This window comes from Lathyrus oleraceus, chromosome 5, assembly GCF_024323335.1.
Source record: "Lathyrus oleraceus cultivar Zhongwan6 chromosome 5, CAAS_Psat_ZW6_1.0, whole genome shotgun sequence".
NCBI classification, from domain to species: domain Eukaryota; kingdom Viridiplantae; phylum Streptophyta; class Magnoliopsida; order Fabales; family Fabaceae; genus Lathyrus; species Lathyrus oleraceus.
The window spans coordinates 435845821-435866881 of record NC_066583.1 but is presented as its reverse complement, the minus strand read 5'-3'; the positions used below and the strand labels follow the sequence as shown (position 1 = coordinate 435866881).

The 21061-nt window shown below is 31.4% G+C and overlaps 1 protein-coding gene across 1 annotated transcript; it reads right to left on the bottom strand.

Moving 5' to 3' along the window:
• Window positions 1-7260: 7260 nt before the first annotated feature.
• Window positions 7261-12712, bottom strand: LOC127085289 (myb-related protein 1). The gene is made up of 5 exons (XM_051025817.1): window positions 12474-12712; window positions 12285-12361; window positions 10729-10808; window positions 10531-10618; window positions 7261-7575 (listed from the first exon to the last, which is right to left on the bottom strand). Exons 1-5 carry the CDS (start codon window positions 12601-12603, stop codon window positions 7345-7347), a joined length of 606 nt encoding a protein of 201 aa, XP_050881774.1. The 5' UTR covers window positions 12604-12712; the 3' UTR covers window positions 7261-7344.
• Between the last annotated feature and the right edge of the window lie 8349 nt (window positions 12713-21061).

Below are 21061 nucleotides of genomic sequence, written 5' to 3'. Positions count from 1 at the left end.
TACCAACAAACATCAAATATACAAATATATACACATAAAAAAGTAGGCTAAACCCACTGAGGACTACTCCCCAGCAGATTCGCCATTTAATTTCTGTAGCGGTAAGTTCATAACTATCAAGCTATGGATAAACTTGACGTTGGTAAAACCAGAGTCGCCGCCGCGCTTTTATTGTTTCCAAAAGAAAGGGGAAAATTATGAACAAAACCCAAAGATCAGAAGTTTTCAAATCAAAACTAATAAACGGTCATAGATTATAGGTAAGGGGGTTGGTTACATAGAGGGAAGGTGTTAGCACCCAAAGTGTCATAGGTACTCCTAGGGAGCCCTTTTTTATGTACATATGTTTTTTGGTCTAAATGATGTTTGGTAAAATATAGAGTGATGGGATGAAAAAAGAATTCATTAATTATTGTGTTTGACAAGACCTTCGGTTTTATGCCTACGTACCAACATAAAAATGAGGGATCAAAACCCCGAAGTTCGTGGTAAAAATTTCAAAGAAGTTGGTGAATTGATTTAAAAAAATATTTAACAAGAAAAGGGCACAAAAGGCCAAAGATTTAAATGGGGTTATTAGTTCTTTTTGTCTTTTTGAAATTTAAGTCAATATGGTTAAGTTCATTTACAAGTTTGATTTAAGAAAAGATTTAAAAATTCAGTGGCATAAGGCCAAAGTTTCTAATCATTAAAACACATATAAGTTGAAAAGCACAAACAAATAAATTTTTGAAAAGAGGGAGAGATTTTGAAATTAAATAAATGGGAGGAGATGAAGAGGCTACCCTAGACAAAAATTAAAAGTTAAGGGTTTAAAAGATCTAACCAATGGGATGCAATCCAACAGACAAGAATGTCATGTAGAAACCCATTTTCCTTTAGACTTTGACAAACAACAAGCAATATGCAATAATCCAAGCAAACCAAATGAAGACCAAGGCATCAAATAAAGATAGCCATATATCCAAGCAAGTAATCCAATAGCTAGCAGTCTTTAATATCTTCCAATGTATCAGATGAAATATTCCTTGATCAACTCAGAAGAAACATCAAACATAGACAATAATAACAATATAACCATTAAGCATATAGGCAGAGCAACAGATTAATCAAAGGCACTCAAGGTCTTGCATCAGATGAAAGCATAGTCAAGGATAGCCCAGTCTTGAATATTGGCATTAGCCAAGTCCTTTAGCATAGGGAATGTTTCCTAATTCTAAGTCCAAAAGTTCATATCAAATCCAACAGTCCACCAAGATTCTTTTTAGGGTCTTTGTTGTTATTAGGTGTTTTAAGGTCCTAAGACCACAAACAAAACAAACAAATAATATATACAATCACAAGATATGGCTCAAATGATCAAAGTGAGAAAGACTTGAAACTTAAACAGGTTGCATGAAATGTAAATGGAAATTAATGATAAAGGTACTGAAATTTAAAGTGCATAAGGGAAATAACTTAAAAGTAAAACAACATTAATAAAAGTTAATCAAATGTTAGTGATGAGTTTTAATTGATTAAGTAATTCTTTGGAGAACACTTAACCATTCATTCACAAGTATGAATCCTTGAACCAAGATATCATCCATGAGAATGGCTCCAACTTGGATAAATCAACAAGTACGCCACTAGCTCTCATGAATGAAAAAAAAAAGTCAAGTTCCCACACAATTCCATGAAGAATGGGAGACTTACAATCTCACCTACCAAAATGATATGCCTTGAGAGACAAGTTTAGCTCTATGTTAAGCAATCGTAATTAGACTTATGTAGAAGTCACAACTATCTGAGCTCGGGAAATAAAAATGTAGGTGTTAATGCTTGTTAGAGACTTAGTACAAAGAACCAAACTCCTAAAACATACCACACACTAAAAGAAATGGGGGAAGACCTATCTCAGTCAGACTTATGTTGATTCATCTGACACAAGGTCATTGATGAATCAACTAGCATTTAGACATTAGAGAAATCATTGGTCAATGAGGGGTTGGGAAAGAATGGGGATGAAGATGAAGAGGGAAGGAAAATTAGAAATGAAAATTGGTCACGAGAGGAATTTCATCTGATAAATACCATCCATTTATTTTGGGAGATGAAATGTATATTTCATCAATCCCCTCGATCCAAAGCTATTGATTAAACAAAAGTTAAATCAACCATGACCAAGACCAAACAGAAAGTCAAACATCACAAGACCATAAAAATGGCTCAACATAATTTTTAAACATTTAATCAATTATAAATCAAATTAAAATGGATTTTAAAATGGACAAAACCTCAAATCCCTTCAAAACACCAAATAAATGGCCAAGGGATTTATCCTAGGTCAAACAAGGTCAAATAACCTTAGACAAAAAATTTTATGATTTTTGGAAAGTCAGAAGTATTTTAAAAATATTTAAAAGAAGTCAAAAATCATTTAATTCATGAAAAATATCAAAATTAATCCAAAGAATGATTTTAATTTAAAATATGAAAGAGGAAAATATTTAAAGATTTTTGGTGAAAGTCCCATATTTTTTGGATTAAAAATGAAATTAATATGAATTAAACAAAATAAATGGATTAAATGAAAAATCAGAAATAAAATAGAAAATAGAAAAAAGAGGGTCGTCAGATCTCCCTCATTAATTGAGGTGGCAGGTCTGATGGCCAGGTGCGCGCTTTCCACCATGTTCTAGAGTCAATGCGCCACATGCTGGGTCAAACAAAATAAAGGATGAGATCAAAATGTTTTGGGATGATCAGATGGTTGGAGACACATCAACACATCACTGGAGCCCTAGCTCTGGTTGTCTTCTTCGGTGAATCTCACCAGACTAGTCCACCCTTAATCATCAAGAAAATGAAAAATAAGGACACCATTTTAAAGAGAAAAAGCTCAGGAGCTCGAATTTAGCCTCAATTTTGTCCAATTCCAAATAAATTGAGATATGAGGAATTGAATTTTGAGGTACACGATCTGAGTTGCTTCGATTTCACCTCAAAGCAACTCAATCTTGTTGCCTACATTGGTAGGTCTTTAGACAAGCAATAAAAAAAGAGAATGATGGAGAATTGAGAGAGAATCGAAGGCTTGAAGTTTTGGAAAAATCACCTTCGGATAGAAGTGATTTGGCTTGATCGCAATGTGAATCCACTTGGTTCTTCCTCCTCTTGCTTGCAGTGATCAATTGAGATGAAAATGGCAATGAATCCTTGGAGTTTTAATCTCAAAACAGAAGGAGAAATTCAAACTAAATTTCAAAAAAATCTTCAAGGAATTCTATGGAGTAGGGTTCTGAGGTTTCTTAGCAAGACTTGGGCAATGTGTGTCTATGATTTATGAAGCAACACTCATCTATTTATAAGCTCATGAATTGATTTCCACACCATTTGAAAATTGACCAAAAATAGCAATGTTGTGTATGGGTGCATGGGCATTGAATTAGGCCCAACCAATGATGCAATCCATTTCCAGTTCGTGCATATTTGATACTAAAGTCATCATATGGAAGAATGCAAAAGGAAACAAACATTTGTGTGCAAAAGTTGCAAAAACAAGCCTAACAAAGGAACCATGCACAATTCTCTCAAAAACAGACAAAATGACCTATAATCTTTCACCATAAAAAATAACTTTCCAAGCAAACCTAGCTCTTTATTTAAACATGAAAGTTGTTTGGAATATCATAAAGAGTAACTTTTATCTTGGAATCATTTTCATATGACACAAATTGTAGGAGATAGGGTCTAAGGAACCCCAGTTTTGACCAATTGAGTTTCTCTAGTCAACCTCTTTGAACCAACTTGCAAACTTGAAGTTCTCTTTATCTTTAGGGCTCATGGAGGATCATATATGCTTGAGATAATATTTAATGAAGTATCCTTTGAAATATTTCACCAATTGTTGAAGAAACTTGTTGAGGAAGTCACACAAGATACCTAGATGAATTAGAGCTTCCAAGGCAAACAAGCTTCAAACTCTTGATGAACTCTTGATCAAACTGACAAATAAAGAACATGAGGATCCATATATGATATTTATAACCAATTTTATACTTTCCTTGATTGATATCTTGTCATGAGGGTCTCAAAAACCCTAGTTGTAAGCTTGATAAGGCACATGTGGATGCACACACTACCTACAAAAGAAACAAAGCTATACTAGACATATTTTTGGTACTTTGGTTAGAAAACAATGAAAATAAAGTATGATACAATCAAATTTGCTTGGTGATCTTTCCCAATGCAAGCCCAATGAATGAGGGGTAACGAGGATGCTAAGGTGTGATCCCAAAGCTAATGCAAATGATGAGATATCATGAGGGATCTTAGGGTCAAAGTTGGGGTCTTACACATGGGTGCATGGGCATGTGTTTAAGATCAAATGATGATTGTAATCTATCCAAATTCGTGCACAAATGATTATTAGATCATAACATGAGGCCATGCAAAGGAGTGTAACATTTGAGTTCAAAAGTTGCCAAATTGGGCCATGCAAAGAAACCATGCGCAAGTCCCTCAATTCTTGTCCAAATGGAATGATATTGAATTCTTTGAAAAGCTACCATCATGGGGAACAACTTTGATGTTGGGAATTATTCCATTTAAAGCTTGTAACATGATGAATTTTGGCCTTGAAGTTGGAGGAATCAAACATACTTGAAACTTTTCTAAGTTAAAAGTCAAATGACCCTTTTTTCCACCTTGAATAACTTTTTCTATGAGATTTAAATGACTTTGGTTCCTTTTTCAAAATTGTAGCTCTTTCAATTATATTAAATTTGGTCACAAATTTGAAACCATTTGGAGATTTCATGATAGAGTTGTGGATTTTAGAAGTTAGGAAAAATGCTTGTTCAATGATGAGGACCAAAATGGACCTATAATATTTCTTCATGGAACATGACCTTGCAAGTGGAACTTTACCTTTCTTAAAGAATCAAAGTCAAAAAAGACATCTTGAAATTAATCATGAGACTTGTATCATCTTCATATCATAAAAATTGACGAGGTTATGATTCTTGGAAGTTGACCATCTATCTAGGGCACAAACAAAATGACCTATAATCTTTCACCATAAAAAATGATTTTCCAAGAAATATTATCTCTTGATTACAACATGAAAGTTGTTTGAAATATCATAAAGAGTAACTTTTCTCTTGGAATCATTTTCATATGACAAATATTGTAGGAGATAGGGTCTAGGGAACCCTAGATTTGATTAGTTAACTTTTCTGGTCAACCTCCTTGAACCAACTTGCAAACTTGAAATTCTTTTGCTCTTTGAGGCTCATGGAGAATCATATATGCTTATGATAAAGTAAAATGGAGTATCCATTGATATCTTTGACCAAATGTTAAAGAAACTTGTTTAAGAAGGCGCACAAGATACACAGATGAATTAGGACTTCCTTGACAAACAAGCTTCAAACTCTTGATGAATTCTTGATCAAATGACAAATAAAGAACATGGGGATCCATATATCATGCTTAGAACCAATGTGAACCTTTTTTTGCTTGATCCCTTTCTTTGAGGGTCTCAAACCCTAGTTGTGAGCTTGATGAAGCACAAGTGGGCATACACATTACTTACAAAAGAAACAAAACTACACTAGACATATTTTTGGATTTTGGTTAGTAAACAAAATAAAGTATGATACAATCACAAATGCTTGATGATCTCTCCCAGTGTAAACCCAATGAATGATAGGTGAGGAGGATACCAAGATGTGATCCCAATGTTAATGTCAAGTTAATGAGATGGCATGAGGGATATTAGGGGTCAAAATTATGGTCTTACAAGTTACACGGTGGTTACGAGATTTTTCCAGCGGATTTGACAACAACGTATGGTGGATGTGTGACTGTTGCACCGATGGAAGTTCGTCGGAGGGAGGATAATGAAAAGTTGGTTGAATATTAAGTGAGGAGGGAGTTATGAAGTTTGAAGTGTGATATTGTGAGAGGAAGATTGCGCAAGAAGAAAAAGAAGAAGATTGAGGATTTTGTATGCAACAACCAGAAAAAAGAAGTAGTGTTCAAAATGATCCTCACGTTCATATCAAATTTATTAACTTTTCATTTTCATTTCAAATGAGACATATGGTGAATGATTTGTAGCTTCCATATATTTTGTTATGTTTCTTTTTCAATAAGTGAAAGTGAGTATTACATGAATAAAGAAGAAGATCTCTCAAAATGAAGAAGAACGTCTTCGTCATTTCTTTCTTTTTTCTTTATCTTTTTATGTTTTTTTTCTTTCAATTTTGTGAAATGAGAGAGTATCCGAGTGGTATACGGCTAGCTCTTTCTTACTTGGCCATAATTTTTTAGTTTATAAACTAGGTTTTTAAGGTTTCAAAATTAATTAAACCCCATAATGACCTTAGATATTTATTTTGGTGAAAATTGAATTTGAAAACAAGTAAATCAAATAAATTCAAACTTTTAAATAATCAAAATAAAATAGAGACAAAAACATAGATAATTCTATTTAATTGTTTCAAACATTTTGACAAAATAATAAAAATAAAAAGATTAAAAAATGAATAAAAATTGGCAAAAAAATACTCGAAAAAATAAACTGAATGCACCATAATGATTAGCGCAAAATAAACCTCTAGAAAACAAACAGGTTTTTTTATCAAATTTTGAAATAAATTTCGATCGGTAAAAAGGCTCAAACTGATCAAAATACGACTGAAAAAATTGTCGAAGAAATAAAACGAGCACGTCGTGTTAAACTACGCGAACCGTAGATTAATACTATTGACGTCTGCAAGCTAGATTTCGAAACTTTTCGTCCATTGATCTAACATATATATTTGAGAAACAATTCAACCAATTTGTCTGTATATTCGAGAACTTATTTTGGCCGACATTTTAGGTATTATTCATGATGAAATGCATGTTATGTTATGCGGGTGATGTAAAGTGAAATAAAATCGAATATATGAAAATTTTAAAATACCATGGATAAAATTGGGGTATGACAGAGACATGCTAGCACAATAAAAAAACTGATTAAATGCGTCATGCACAATATCACATTCAGACAAAATCTTCAAAAATGCCGGACTTCACACACACTAAATGATTCATATTTGGAGTAGTCGGTTACCACTTATCAACAGTTACTCACTTTTATAAAATGAGTACATAGAGAAGAAGTGTAAAGAGAAAGAACAAAGGATATTAGGTTTCTAATAGAATGCAAAATCTTAACAATACTAGACAAATAGAAATGTTTAAATACTAAAGATGAAAAGACTAAACTGTCCTCAATGTAAAATAACATATTACCTGATAATTATAAGGTCCAATACACGTGAGTTAAAAAAATTATATGTGCATGTATATTCAAATTGATAGGTCTAAGTTTATATAATCGCTAGATTTTATAGAACTAGGTTCTACAAAGTGTTTATCTGTTGTATTTGATGAAGAAAAATGTGTTCTTCCTGTATCACTATGCGCCACTGGAATTAACAGAGAACCGGAGGGAAATGGGAGATTTAGATATTTGGTACTCATACAATTTCCTTCTTCATTTGACATATCACTATGAAAGCATGCACTTGACTCAGGCTCCTACAATATATAGAACATCAACTATTATGTCTCTTTCAAAAGTTAAAGATGAATGATTGAGTATAATTAGTACCGGGTGTGTGTGAATTGGGTTGGTCAATTTCATCACTTTTAATATCCAAACATATCAATAATCGACCATTCGTGCTTTTAAAACTAAATCTGAACTAAACAAATCTCTTTTATAGCAAAATAAAATAAAAGTAATATAATATATCTATGAGTTGAATTTGTTGATTTGCGAATTGAAAATTTCAAATCCTAATAAAATAGCTTTGAGTTTGAATGAATTGGTTTGGATTGGATATTGACTTGATATAACTGAGTTGAGATAAAATAAAGATTGAATTAGTTTGAATGAGGAAATATTCTAATTGATCTATAGATAGCATGAAACCCTATTATTTAGAATTTAAAATACTTTAAACAAATTTTCAGTTTATTATTGTTGTTTTGTAAGCTTAACACAAAAAGTAAAAGACAATAGAGACATTTAATATATAAAATGTTGATCCGAATTCACAATATATTTTTTTTAAAGTAAATTAGGATTCATATATTCATAATAATTTATAGTTCACATAAAATTATATTGCAAGTGTTTAATTACCATCTAGGTTTTGATTTTTAAATGATTTTCACATACTTTTAATATTATAAAAAATCTTCCACAAATATTTTATTTTTTTAACATGAGCAAAAATCTAAAACTAAAAATAATTTTTTATGAAATAATTTTTTATAATATTTTAAATATGTTGTGAAAACTTGTTCACAAATTTATATTGGCTTTATTATATAGACTAAAAATTGTGATGTTTTTTTACAGTAAAAAAAGCTTGATAATTTTATAGAAATAAAATCATCATATTTAATCCAGACATATATCTTAAATAAATATATAAAAATATCATCTTAAAATAATAAGAAGTGAATGTGATTGAACACTTATATTTGTATAAAACTACTTTATACTGTTAATTACGTACAAATTAGTGTAAATAAAGTCCCCATTTATAAAGAAACTCGTTATATATGTTTTTACTCCAAGAGCATGTAAGATTTATCTCAACTAACATATTAATAAATTGAGTTTTATTATTATTATTATATTGTTATAGTAAGAAATTTACCAATTAAGACATGATCCCTTTAGTCAATTCGATGATTAGGAGCCTCCATTCCTAAAAACACATATATGTTAGTTTAGGAGGTAGAATGGTTCTTCTGTTCTTAATATTATTTATATATTCTTCTTGTCTTATTTAAGATGTTTGTTAGATTTTGGAAGAAGCCTGATAGGTTACAAGAAAATGTTTGTTTAAGAAGGGGTGAGGGGGAAATCTATTTCTTAAATGAAATGAAATAAAATAATTTTTGTAAGTCTAAGAGTAGAAGTGTGCGTGTGTATAGGGGGTGTTTAGGAGTTAGAGATTTTCTACATGTTAATCCAACTCTGGTTAAGTGCAGATGTAAGTTGCTTACATGTGCTTAGCTATGTGGTATAATATTCGGGTAGTTAGGTATGATACTTCAATTGTTTCCTCTTTTAAAGGGGAAAGGATGTGGGAGTTTTGATCTACTTCAATTTGGTAGAAAATGTGTCTCTTTATAGGTAAAAAAAAAAATCTTCTGATGATCAGTTTGTTGATAGTATCCTTAAGGTCGAGCCTCTAGATTTCCTTTTAGAATGACTCTTGATTAGGACCCGTTCCCTTAAAGTTCAAGTTTTCTGCTCTGTTTTTTTAACTCCATTCATTCTAATGGACTAGTGAGAGAGATCGGTAAGGTGGATAACAGAGACCTGGTTTGAGAACTCAGGTGAAAAAGACCATTCTTTCTTAAAGAGTTACTTGTGTATGAAAATCTCCTCTCTATGCTCTAAAATTTGATTCTCTATTAGTGATTTGGAAGCATACGAAATAGTTTTCTATTTCATCCGCCTATCATGCTCAATTTGTTGGTTTATTCTTGGTCTTTCGGCTGAGATTGTGACCTTTTCCCTTATCTAGAATAGTTTGGCTCCTATTAAAATATTGGTCTTCTCATAAAAGTTTTTGCAAGATAGATTTTTTCCGAGAGATAACATGTATATAAGGGGATAATTATTGATCCTAATGGAATCTCTTATCCTTTCTTTTGTGGAGATTCGGTAGAGTCAATGTCTTATCTATCTCTTTGTGAGTTATTCTTGTCTGTGTGGTATAAGATATTCTAGTAGTTGGGTTAACATGTGGTTCTTCCTAGCGATTTCTTTTTTAATCTTTCCTTTCTTTAGATGATATGGTCAAGTCTATGAGTGATTTTGTTATGATCTAGAACGTTGTAGTCTAGACCATTTAGAGAGTTCATAATGATATAATCTATAATGGTGTTTCAAAAATTATGAAAGAGGTGGAGGAAAAGAACTTTTCTATTAAAAATGGTTTTTCGATAAATCATAGATGAATTCATGCACATATTCGAAATGAATTCAAAGTCCTATCATCTATCTTAATCAATAGCAGATAGATTGTCTGTCTTAATTGTAGAATAGGTACAGATTTGTGGTTTTGTTATCATCTTAGTAAATTTTAATGTGTTGATGCTGGTTTTGACGATAAAATGATTGATTTTTAGTTGTTTAGGTGCGTTTTCATTTGTTTGGTTTATTCTTAAGTTGGTTGGAGTGTTTATTTCACGTTGGATTTTGCTTTATATCTTTGGTAGTTCTCTATTGACATTATTTATATTTGTGTGATTTTAATCTTTCTTATTAATATATTATTCTATTATTAAAAAAATGTTCAATGATTTGCTGCTTAAATACTTTTTTTTTGTCAATGTTTTTATTTAATTTGAATCTTTAGTTCTTTAAAAGTTTGAATTGATAAGGTAAGGAAATAATAAACGTGTTTTCCTATCCAAAAGAAAAAAACAAAAGACGGTGTAATGTCAACGAAATTAAAACAGTACCTGATTTAAATCATAATGACCAGTTTCACTTGTTTGTGAATGTCCTTTACTGTATAAAGGCTGAATTTCTTGAGTAATATTCTTCAATCTGAATATATATATAAACAATGTCTAAGAGTTAATTGATTATCTTGTTTTGTATAATACGAACTTTTATGGACAATTTTCTATTTAGTTTTGGATTCGTTTTTAAGTTACCTTTGATATGAAGAAGTGAAGCAATGATTGCATTGTGAATTTTCTTCAAGTATCCTCCCTCCCTTCAAGTTCCTGTACATCTAAAAACCAACCACCATGCAAATACAAATTTAGCATGACACTAATTATGAGTGTAACACATATTTTTACCAAAAGAAGAATGTAACACATGTACGTAATCATGGTGAATATTAATTAATTAAAACCTTTAAAATGAACAAAAGTGTCGTGTAGAATCGATTTTCAAAGTATATATAAAAGTAATTAAAAAAAAGCAATTCTCTTTTCTCTTTCTCTAAAGCTTACATAGCCGTGTGCTTTTTTATCTCAAAAAGTAACCTAAAACACGTTTGGTTTTATAGATCCTGACGACACAAGAAAAGGAAAATTTCATCTCTCTATGTTTTGCTTTTTCTTGAAAATCATATTATATATAATGCCCATATACCTAACCTAGATCCTAATTAGTTTTTTTTTGGTCTAGTAACTTAATAATCTTAATGAAATTTTCAAGTTCGAATATGTGTGATTGTCACCTTTTAACAAGAGAAAAAAATAGATATTTTATTTTATCATAATTTAATTTGATAGATAATTTTTAGGCTAAGTATAATTTAACTCTGAAAATTTTGAAAAGACTGATTATCTGCATATTCGTGGTCGAATGTCTCAGCATATTGTGCATGTTTAAAATACATTTTAAATAAATGAGAAATTATTTTCTTTCCATAATGTGAAAGAGCTTATAAAGAAAAGTAACAACGTATAGAAGTGGGGTTGATAATGGCATAACAGATATGACTCTCGAAGAAATTTTGTCATGAAAAATGAAAAGTAAAAGGAAGATAATCATCAATGAGTGTGAGATATACATGGGAATTGTGAAAAGTTCACAAATCATTGTTTCCACATACTTTAATACTTTACTATTGTTTTTTTTGTATGAGCAGTAAAATTTGTACGTAGCTACTGCAAAATTACCCTAAAACTGGATTTTGTTTCTTCAGTCCCATGATTTCATTATCAAAAGAGAATTTTCCATAAAGGAATAGAAAACATAGAAAAGAACTAAACTAGAAACATGACACACACACACACACATATATATATATATATATATATATATATATATATATATATATATATATATATATATATATATATATATATATATATATATATATATATATATATATATATATAATTTCAAATCTCATTGTCACAAAATATTTGTAAAGTCGTCTCAAATATTTAGAGGCTCTTGTGAAAATTAATCGCAGGTTTTGTATATTTAAAGACTCATGATAAATATTTTATAACATATGTGCGATAGTTTATCTTGTATATCTTTAAAGACGGTCCCAACAAGAGGATGAAACATGCTGATTCGAATTTAAATCTAAAATTATAGATAATGTATTCTTATAGACAAATTACTAGATAATGACGACGAGTATTTCTGATAATAAAATATTCTAAAAGAAGGGTGAATATGAATTTTAATATATATATATATATATATATATATATATATATATATATATATAGATATATACCTGAAGATGACTTTTAATGTGAGAGATTCTGAGTCCCTTCACTTGCATCATATTCAAAATGTGTCTTGGACTTGCCTCTACAGAATGAGTTAATATGTAAAAATGATTAGAAGTTGTTGTAGAATAACAAATAATCTCTTGAATATTTCTGATTTTCCCTATGATTTGATGAAGAAAAAGTATACTTACTGTGTTTTCCACCGAGACTTTCAACAGTTTGAACAAAGTATTGATGAAGTTCAGGTGTCCATCGAAGGCGTGGCTGTTCTGATTTATGATACTTTCTTACACCACTTCTCTTTGAAATATTATTCTTCATTTTCTCAAACTTCAACTTTTTGAGGTTTTTATGAGATGTGATGATGCAGCAGCAGTTAGAGAAACTTATATTGGTTTTGTGTAGTCTATATAAGATAAAGTATATAGACAAATAAATGCAGCAGTAATCATAGAATGTTTTAAGGTCAATGACTTTTTATTTCAGAAAACTCAAATTATTGTTGAAAACATATACTTTTCATATATTCTTTTTATATTTTGTCTTTTTCTTTTATTTCGTATAAAGTTTTATATCTCTTTGTGTTGGCTGTTTGAAAATTCTATGTGTTAATTTCTACATTTTGGAAAAATGAACGGTGATTTGAAAATTACATGTCCAAGAACAATTATATCTTTTATATACTAGTATAAGTTATGTGGATTATAAGTTTGAAGCTTTCTTTTTTTTCTTCTTCTATATAAAAAATACTTTCTCTTCTCCTTATTATAAAGAAAAATATATATTTAAACAAGCTCACAACCCACATATATTTTTATATTATTATAAACAAATGAAATTTCATTAAAGACAAGAAAATAGATACTCAACTCAAATACAACACAGAAATAACAACATGGCAAATTTATAGGTTGATTCTTAACTAACCATCTCACTTCCCAAACAACTTCTACTTAAATAAGTTATTAAGGCTGAAAAAATCTCAAAAGACTGATGAAATAAGGTAGATTCTTAACTACCCATAATTTTTAGTTGGGTATCGGTATTTTTTAGATAAAATACGTATTTAAATTTCATATCTTTTTAAATAAGTTATTATAAAAAGTAATATGACATTCAATGAATGGAAGATTGGTAAATGTCAAATTAAATTCTATGGTTATCGGAATGTTCATAATATTTTTTAATAATAAATAATATTTTTGGATTTAAAAAGTAAAAATCTTCAAAGAAAAAATTCTTATAAACCCTCAATTTTTCGAAATAAAATAGTTCTTGCTAGAAGTTTTTGTTAAAGTTTGCCGGTTTTGTATCCTTACCAAGATCTAAAATGTTCATGGTTTAGATTAAAAGTCATTAAGGTTTAATTATTAAATAAGGACTGTATTTATTAAAAAAGAGATCGAGAATATAGCAATCTGGTAGAGATTATAGTAATGTAGGTGAATCTATTATCTAAGAAAATCAATCTCCATCATTCTTCTATTTATGGATCCGTTTATTTTGGTTTTTTTAAAAATGATTTTTATAGTGTTACATATTTTAGTGTAAAAAAAATTTACAAAAAAACTTTTCATAAAAGTTTCAAATGAAAATTTGGTTTGAATAATTATTCTTAAAATGTTATTTTAGATATTTCATCATTTTATCGAAACTTTTTTTGGATATCAAATTTTCAAAAAATCACTTAATTTTGAAGCTATTTCAAATAGTTTTTCATAAAAATCATTTTTAAGATACAACTTTTTGAAAAAATTATGATTTTGATTATGTTTTGATCTTCAATAATGTATATTTATGTTATAGAATGAATAATTCAATCTTTTAATTTATAAAAAACAAATTTAGAAAAACTTGTAATATTTTGAAAAACATTTTTTTATAATCCATTTTCAAAAATACAAAGAAAAAATCCATTTTTTTAAAGATAAAACAAACTGGTCATTTCAAATACATCCTTTCATTCTAGCATTCCTGTTAATTTTACATTTAATTTAGCCAACAATTTTAAATTACCAATATAAATAATCAGCAAAATATATCTATTACTACGTGCCTTTTAGTTTTCTTTTCCATTTTTTCATACTATCATTATGCCTAGGCATGACAACGGGGCGGGTCGGAGACGGTTTTTACCTCCCTCAAACCTAAACTCGAATCTCCAAACAATCCTCATTCCTCTCCCCAAATTCAAATGAAGATGGAGAATTTATACTCAAACCCGCCCCAAACGGGTTCGGGTATCCCCACCCCGCCATCATCCAATTAGTGAAATCAATTTTTTTAATAAAATATTTACCTTTTTAAAAATCAAATTACATTACAAATAATAAAATAATAAAATCTAAAACAATTTCATACATACATTTAGAATATTTTAAATAATTCATATAAATCAAAATATTAAAATATTGGTCACTTATTTAATATTCTAAATCATCAAAAATAAATAATAATGTACATAATAAAATAAACGGGACGGCTTCGGGGGTGGGTTCGGGGTGGATACTAGTGTCCCCATTACCCGACTCGTCCCTATATTTTATAATCGAGGAAAACCCAAACTCAAATCCAAACTCAGTCAAAACGGGTTTTCCCCCGTCAACTTCGAGGCGGGTTCGGGTGGGTATCCGCGGGTACGGGTTATGTTGCCATGCCTAATTATGTCAGTTCCACAACCATAGTTATTTGTTTTCCAACCACATCCATAAACCTCAACAATAAAAATCAGATGCTGCTATGTTACTCTCAATAATGACACAAGCAAACAATTGATTCGACTTTAATTGTAGTAAGGTAAATTTCTATCGTTCATACAATAAAAAAATCATATTGTTTTCCATTATACAATGTCTTTTTTTGAATTTCAGTTGATGTATAATGATGTTACAGTAGTTTGCATTAGAAATACTTTGATGTTACATTAGTTTCGGATTTGATTTGTATGCAGTACACAATGTCTCGCAAAATCGATCGTGTTAACGACATCAATGATTCCAATGAGACATGGCGGCTTGCTGTTCGAATTATCGACGTATGGACAATAATTAAAACAAGGGCATCGAACATCTAAAGATGATTGTTATGGATGCACAGGTAGCAATGACTACGAACTCTTCACTTTAATTGTATTATGCAATGTTAATATCAATGATTTAATAATGTTGTTTGCATTTTCATAACATTCTCATCGAATTCAAATATGAATTCGTCATTACCATACACAAAAGTGGAAAGCTTTACTGAAAGAAGATATCACATGTATCACTAATAACTGTAATGCTTATGATAATGATTTTCAATAGAAATTGTGTGATCATCGGAAAGAATTTGTATTTTTAATTGGCACTACCGTCAAAACTATTGCGATTGCCGACATCCCTCCTAAGAAATTCTACTTCAAAGATTTCACCGAAATTCTTCAAGGGAACTGTAAAAGTGAATGACTTGAAGGTACTAATATATGTTCTTTTATTCAAATTTGATTTACAATACATATCAATGAGTTATTCATAACATAAACTTTCTTTATATCAGATATAATTGGTGTTGTTCATGAGATCAACAATATTCGATAAATCAAGCGGAAAGAAGGTCGTAGTTGCATTGAAATTGAAAGATTTGACGTAAGTGTATTATTAATCTAAATCGACTTTGTATTGATTATTTAACATTAATGTTGTATATAAACTTATTTATAAATTATGTCTTTGTCATTAAGAGTAATATCATAACCTGCAAAATCTTTTAAATATGGGTGTGGAGAAAATGTCGAGTGTGCTATACCCAGTCAATAAATTTATTTCAATTTTTTGAGTCTAGGGAAATTTTCAACAGTATTATTTATTGTACATTCTATTTCGTAAGGTACAAGGTTGAGATTTGGTGCAACCATGGAGACACAAAATATCGTTTTGTGTTTTGGGATGCTGATTGTGCTAATATTATTCAAAAGACAATTGTGGCTCAACGTACGCCCATGATTAAGGCATGCAAATTTCAAGTTTTCTTTTATATGTTATGGTCTTTATCTCATCAAAATTTAATAACAATCATGTTCTGTTAAACATTTACTCTAGAGAAGACGATCATATGGTTTATCCTGATGATCTTGGTCATGCTTATGTTTTCAAATTCAAATTAGACGAATCATTCATTAAAGAGATTGAAAATGATTTCATCCTTGGAGAGGTGCATCAATTATTCATGTACCTTCTTTTTAGAAAATTTTCATATCTTAATTATAAAGTTTGAAGAGATATAACAATTAAATTTTTTTCAGAATCAGTCTAAACCTCATAGTGAAAAGATTCACGGTACAAAGGAGAAAGTTGAGTCTTTTCCTGTAAGTTTAATGTATTTGTTATTGTTTTTGGCAAGAATATCTTTCTCTATGTTACTATTATTACTCATTGCATATGTTTACAGAATCTCTCTAAATCTCAATCTGTAAATGTCAATGCTTTGGAGGACAATGTTAACCAGTCATGTGTATTTTTATATTCTTTTTGTAGTATGCCTCTTGTCCCGCGCAAAAAATACAGAGTCGCCACCGAATTTTATTTATTCCAAAGAAAGGGGAAAATAGCAATAAAATCCAAAAAGAGAATGGTCTTGCAACCAAGAGCGGGTTCGAAAGTCGGTTATGCAAGGGGGAAGGTATTAACACCCTTCACATCCATCGTACTCGATGGGAACCACTTGCTTGTATCAATGCATATCTGTGTTGTTTATATCTATGTTGCTTGGTATCGGTGAATGAGATGAATAAGAATAAGATGGGAAGAAAAAATAAGTTTTAAATTAGTGTGCTCGTCAAGGATTTGGGTCCTTGTGCCTATGTATCCTCATACGTGCAATGAGGAAGTCATAGCTATGTAGTTTCGCTCACAAATGGAGTATGAGTTTGGTTGTTTTTATTGAATAGTGTTGACATTCGTCTGCTACTATTCACTTGTTTGTATGCTCGAGCATGGGAGCGAGAAGTATTTGCTTGTTTGCGGTAAAGTGGATGCGCTTGGATCACACTCTAGTAGTTAAACATTACTTGCTCACACATGGAGGCTTAAGCGTCGTTCATGGTAGAACAAAAGTAACACTTCCTTTTTGAAAGGTTTGAGTAGTACACTGAGGCAAAAGATGATTTGATTTGTTGGGGTTGATTTTAGTGCGGAGACAAGCATCAGACCCTTGGCTAGATTCAATCAATAGGCCAAAAGCTCGGGACTTGAGAGGAAAATGTTATCCTAACCACTCTTTTTTTTATCCAAAAGAGATTTGAATTTTGAAAAAGTTTTGGCAAGTCCAATCATTGGAACTTATAGGGAGACAAGTATCTGACCCTTGACTAAGTATGGCCAACAATCATAATACTTGGGAGTCGAGAAGACAATGGTATCCTAACTACCCTTTTTCTCCCTCATAGAACCTAGATATAACTTGTTTGAATCAATAGATGTTTTAAGGGGTAAGTCAAGTGTCGGGTCCTCAAGCTAGGTACGGTCGACAACCCAAGTACTTGAATGTTATGTACAAGCACGTACACCCCATTTTTGCATGCCGTTTGTTATGAAATTGTTTTGAGAAAAGGCACTTGATGTTGGATAAAGTGTTTGAGTTTATTATGAAAGAATGTGTGAAGAATGAAGGAGAGATATAGAATGAGGTTGAGAAGAGAATTGATAAGAGATGTAGATCATGGATCATGGAAAGGATGAGAGATACTTGATGTTGGATCAAGTACTCGCGTTGCAATGGTGTGAGTTTTATTTGGAAAACAACTTGGCGTTGAATCAAGTACCTTTTGTTTATTTTGAAATGCTTTATTTTATCATTTATTTTTATATTTTTAGTTATCATGCATGATGAACTAATAAAAGAAATAATCTAAGTTATTACATGTTTATGGGATGGGGGAACATGTGACCCATAATGGGGGGATGGAAGCAATACAATATACATGGGAAATGGAGAGAGATTAGACAAAATACAACCCATGTAGCATGCCTAAAACATACAAGTGATATGGTACTCCACACAATACAAGTCTATTAAATGGATTAAAGGCAACATAATAGGTTGGATTGTACTTGAAGCTCAAAGTCACATGTGGACACAAACATGAACCAAAGTGAGTTAGTATGCATTAATGAATGGATTAAAATGCTAAAACAAATGGGTGAAATTGAATATGACATGATAAAATGATGTAATGATATATAGATCATGGTGAAAATAATGGACATGCTAACACATCATATCAAACTGAAATATCATTTTCAATTTAAATTCAATAACCACAATTAAAGAAATTTAACAATTAAAATGGAACTAAAATCAAGACATGTACATGAATATGGAAATTATGGAATTAAATCAAATTGAACTTATCAAAACATACATGCTAGAAGTCATGAATTATGGGATCAAAACAAATCAAAAGTTAACGTTAAATCAAGTACTTTTTAGGGATTTTTCCAAAAGGATTAGTAAAACAAATACCTCTAAACATGTTAATTTCTAGTTAAATTCTAATGAGAATTTCTAAATGAACAATTAATAATTGAACGGATTTTTTTATTATTTTCTACACATGGTAAACAATTAAAGTCAAGACTATAAAAAAAACAAGAATTAAATTTCATGAAAGTATAAATAAAATGATTAAAAAAGATTGGGCCTAGGGGTGTAAACTGGGAAATGTGTTATATCTAGTATTCCTGCGCACGGGCCTTCCTGCTCAGGCCCATTGGAATTGTTGTTGGGCATGGGGGTGCAACGCAGTATAGGGATGATACTTAGCAACAATGATTGGGCCCATGTACATGTTGGTGTAAGCCCTAGAGGCCAATACATTTTGGTACTTGTATCGAATAATAAAAGGCATTCTCTTTATTATGGTTGATTAATAAAGTCCCTAGAATAGATAGTCCGTTTAATGTATTAAGTGTGACTTAATCATGAGAACACATTAAACATAAGGACACTATTCCTAAAGTATCCGTAGTCGAGCTTTAGTGTGAAGTGAGATAACATTAAAGCATTAAGACTATTATGTTTGTAGACTGATGATCACATCTCATGGATCATGGATAAAGAGTTATCAAGTCTTAAACATAGGTATGAATATTAGGAGTAATATTTATACCGGATTGACCCGCTATGAGAATACTATATAGAAAGTTATGCAAAGTGTCATAAGTCATTCTCATGGTGATAATAGTGTATTCCACTCTTCGACCTGAAACCACTATGGACCCTAGATGTAGAGTCGAGTGTTTTATTGCTGATCCAACGTTATCCGTAACTGGATAACCATAACGACAGTTGATGGGTACTCCACAAAGCATGCTGAGGGACATGAGTGTCCTAGATGGAATTTGCCCATCCTGCGTAACAGGATAAATGTCTATGGGCCCAATATTGAACTGGACAAGGGTGACACGGTCTATACCTTGTGTTCAATATAGACATAAGGGCAAAGGGGTAATTATACACATAATTATTATCACAGAAGGAATTGTCAGATCACTTGACATTTTCGTGTCTTGGGTAGCAGTGATGTGTTGCTAGATACCGCTCACTGTTTATTATGTTAAATGCGTGATTTAATATAATTGCCAACGTCATGAAAACCTACAGGGTCACACACAAAGGACTGATTGATGAGAGATAGAGTAACTAAGGAATATCGTAAGGTACGGTACCCTTAAGTGAATTATAGAACATCGTAAGGTACGGTGTACTTGAGTAGAATACGAAATATGGTAAGGTACCATGGGCTTAAGTGATTTTGGGCATATTATAAGATATGGGCCAAAATACACTTAAGTGGGCTTTTTAGCTTGAAGCCCACACAAGTGGTTCTATAAATAGAACCCTTGTGCAGAAGCAAAAATTGCGGTTGCATTCTTTTCGTTTTCACTCTCTCTCTCTCTCTCACTCAAAGCCTTCACTCGTACCAGCTAGCACTGAGATTGAAGGAAACCGTTCGTGTGGACTGAGTAGAGACGTTGTCATCGTTCAACGTTCGTGATCGTTTCGTGGATCTGCATCAAAGGTTTTGATCGTCACAAGAGATCTGCATCAAAGGTTTTGATCGTCACAAGAGCTCTGCACCAAAGGTTTCGATCATCACAAGAGGTAAATATTCTATCACTGATCATGACCATTCGTAAGGATCTCTAAAGGAGAAATTTTAATTTCCGCTGCGTTTTGGACCGCAATTCTCCTTCAGTACATGAGGCCCAGTCCCAAACATGGCAATGTATGTGTTCAATATGTGGGATTTCAAATGGAATTGCAATTTAAATTAAAAATAAATGCACCAATCATCAAAGGACCTTCAAGACACAGGCTGGCCATGAAGCACTGCGCCGGAGATTGCCTCCGGCAGCAGTGGTGCATGAAAACCAAAATCAAGATCATTACCTGAAATGCAGTAACACGCTGAACATGGATATGGAATCGAATTTGCAAAATTCTCACTGAGGAGCTCGAATAGATGGGTAGGGGTCAAGAACCCTAGGAGTTTGAAGTTAAATTAAATGATGGTTATGAGGAATCAAGCCCCGGGACCGTAGGGCTTTGATTCCTCTCGTCAGTGCTCACATCCCAGTAACAAGAAAACTAAAGAATTCGAGGGATTTGGAGTTACCTTGCCGTAGAAGAATATCGGAAAAAGCGTCTTAGGTAAGCTTCTCACACCTTCCTTTTGTATTTTCTTGATGCGAGATTCTCTTCTACTCCTTCCTTCATCTTCTTGAACTTTCCACTGAAC

Bases quoted from the DNA above. Each gene is read 5' to 3' on its own strand.
- LOC127085289 (XM_051025817.1), bottom strand. From the start codon at position 12,603: ATGAAGAATAATATTTCAAAGAGAAGTGGTGTAAGAAAGTATCATAAA. The intron at 10,809-12,284 runs GTATATATCTAT...GTTGGTTTTTAG, and splicing joins ACATTAAAAGTCATCTTCAG to ATGTACAGGAACTTGAAGGG. The intron at 7,576-10,530 runs GTACTGTTTTAA...TATATATTGTAG, and splicing joins GTCATTATGATTTAAATCAG to GAGCCTGAGTCAAGTGCATG.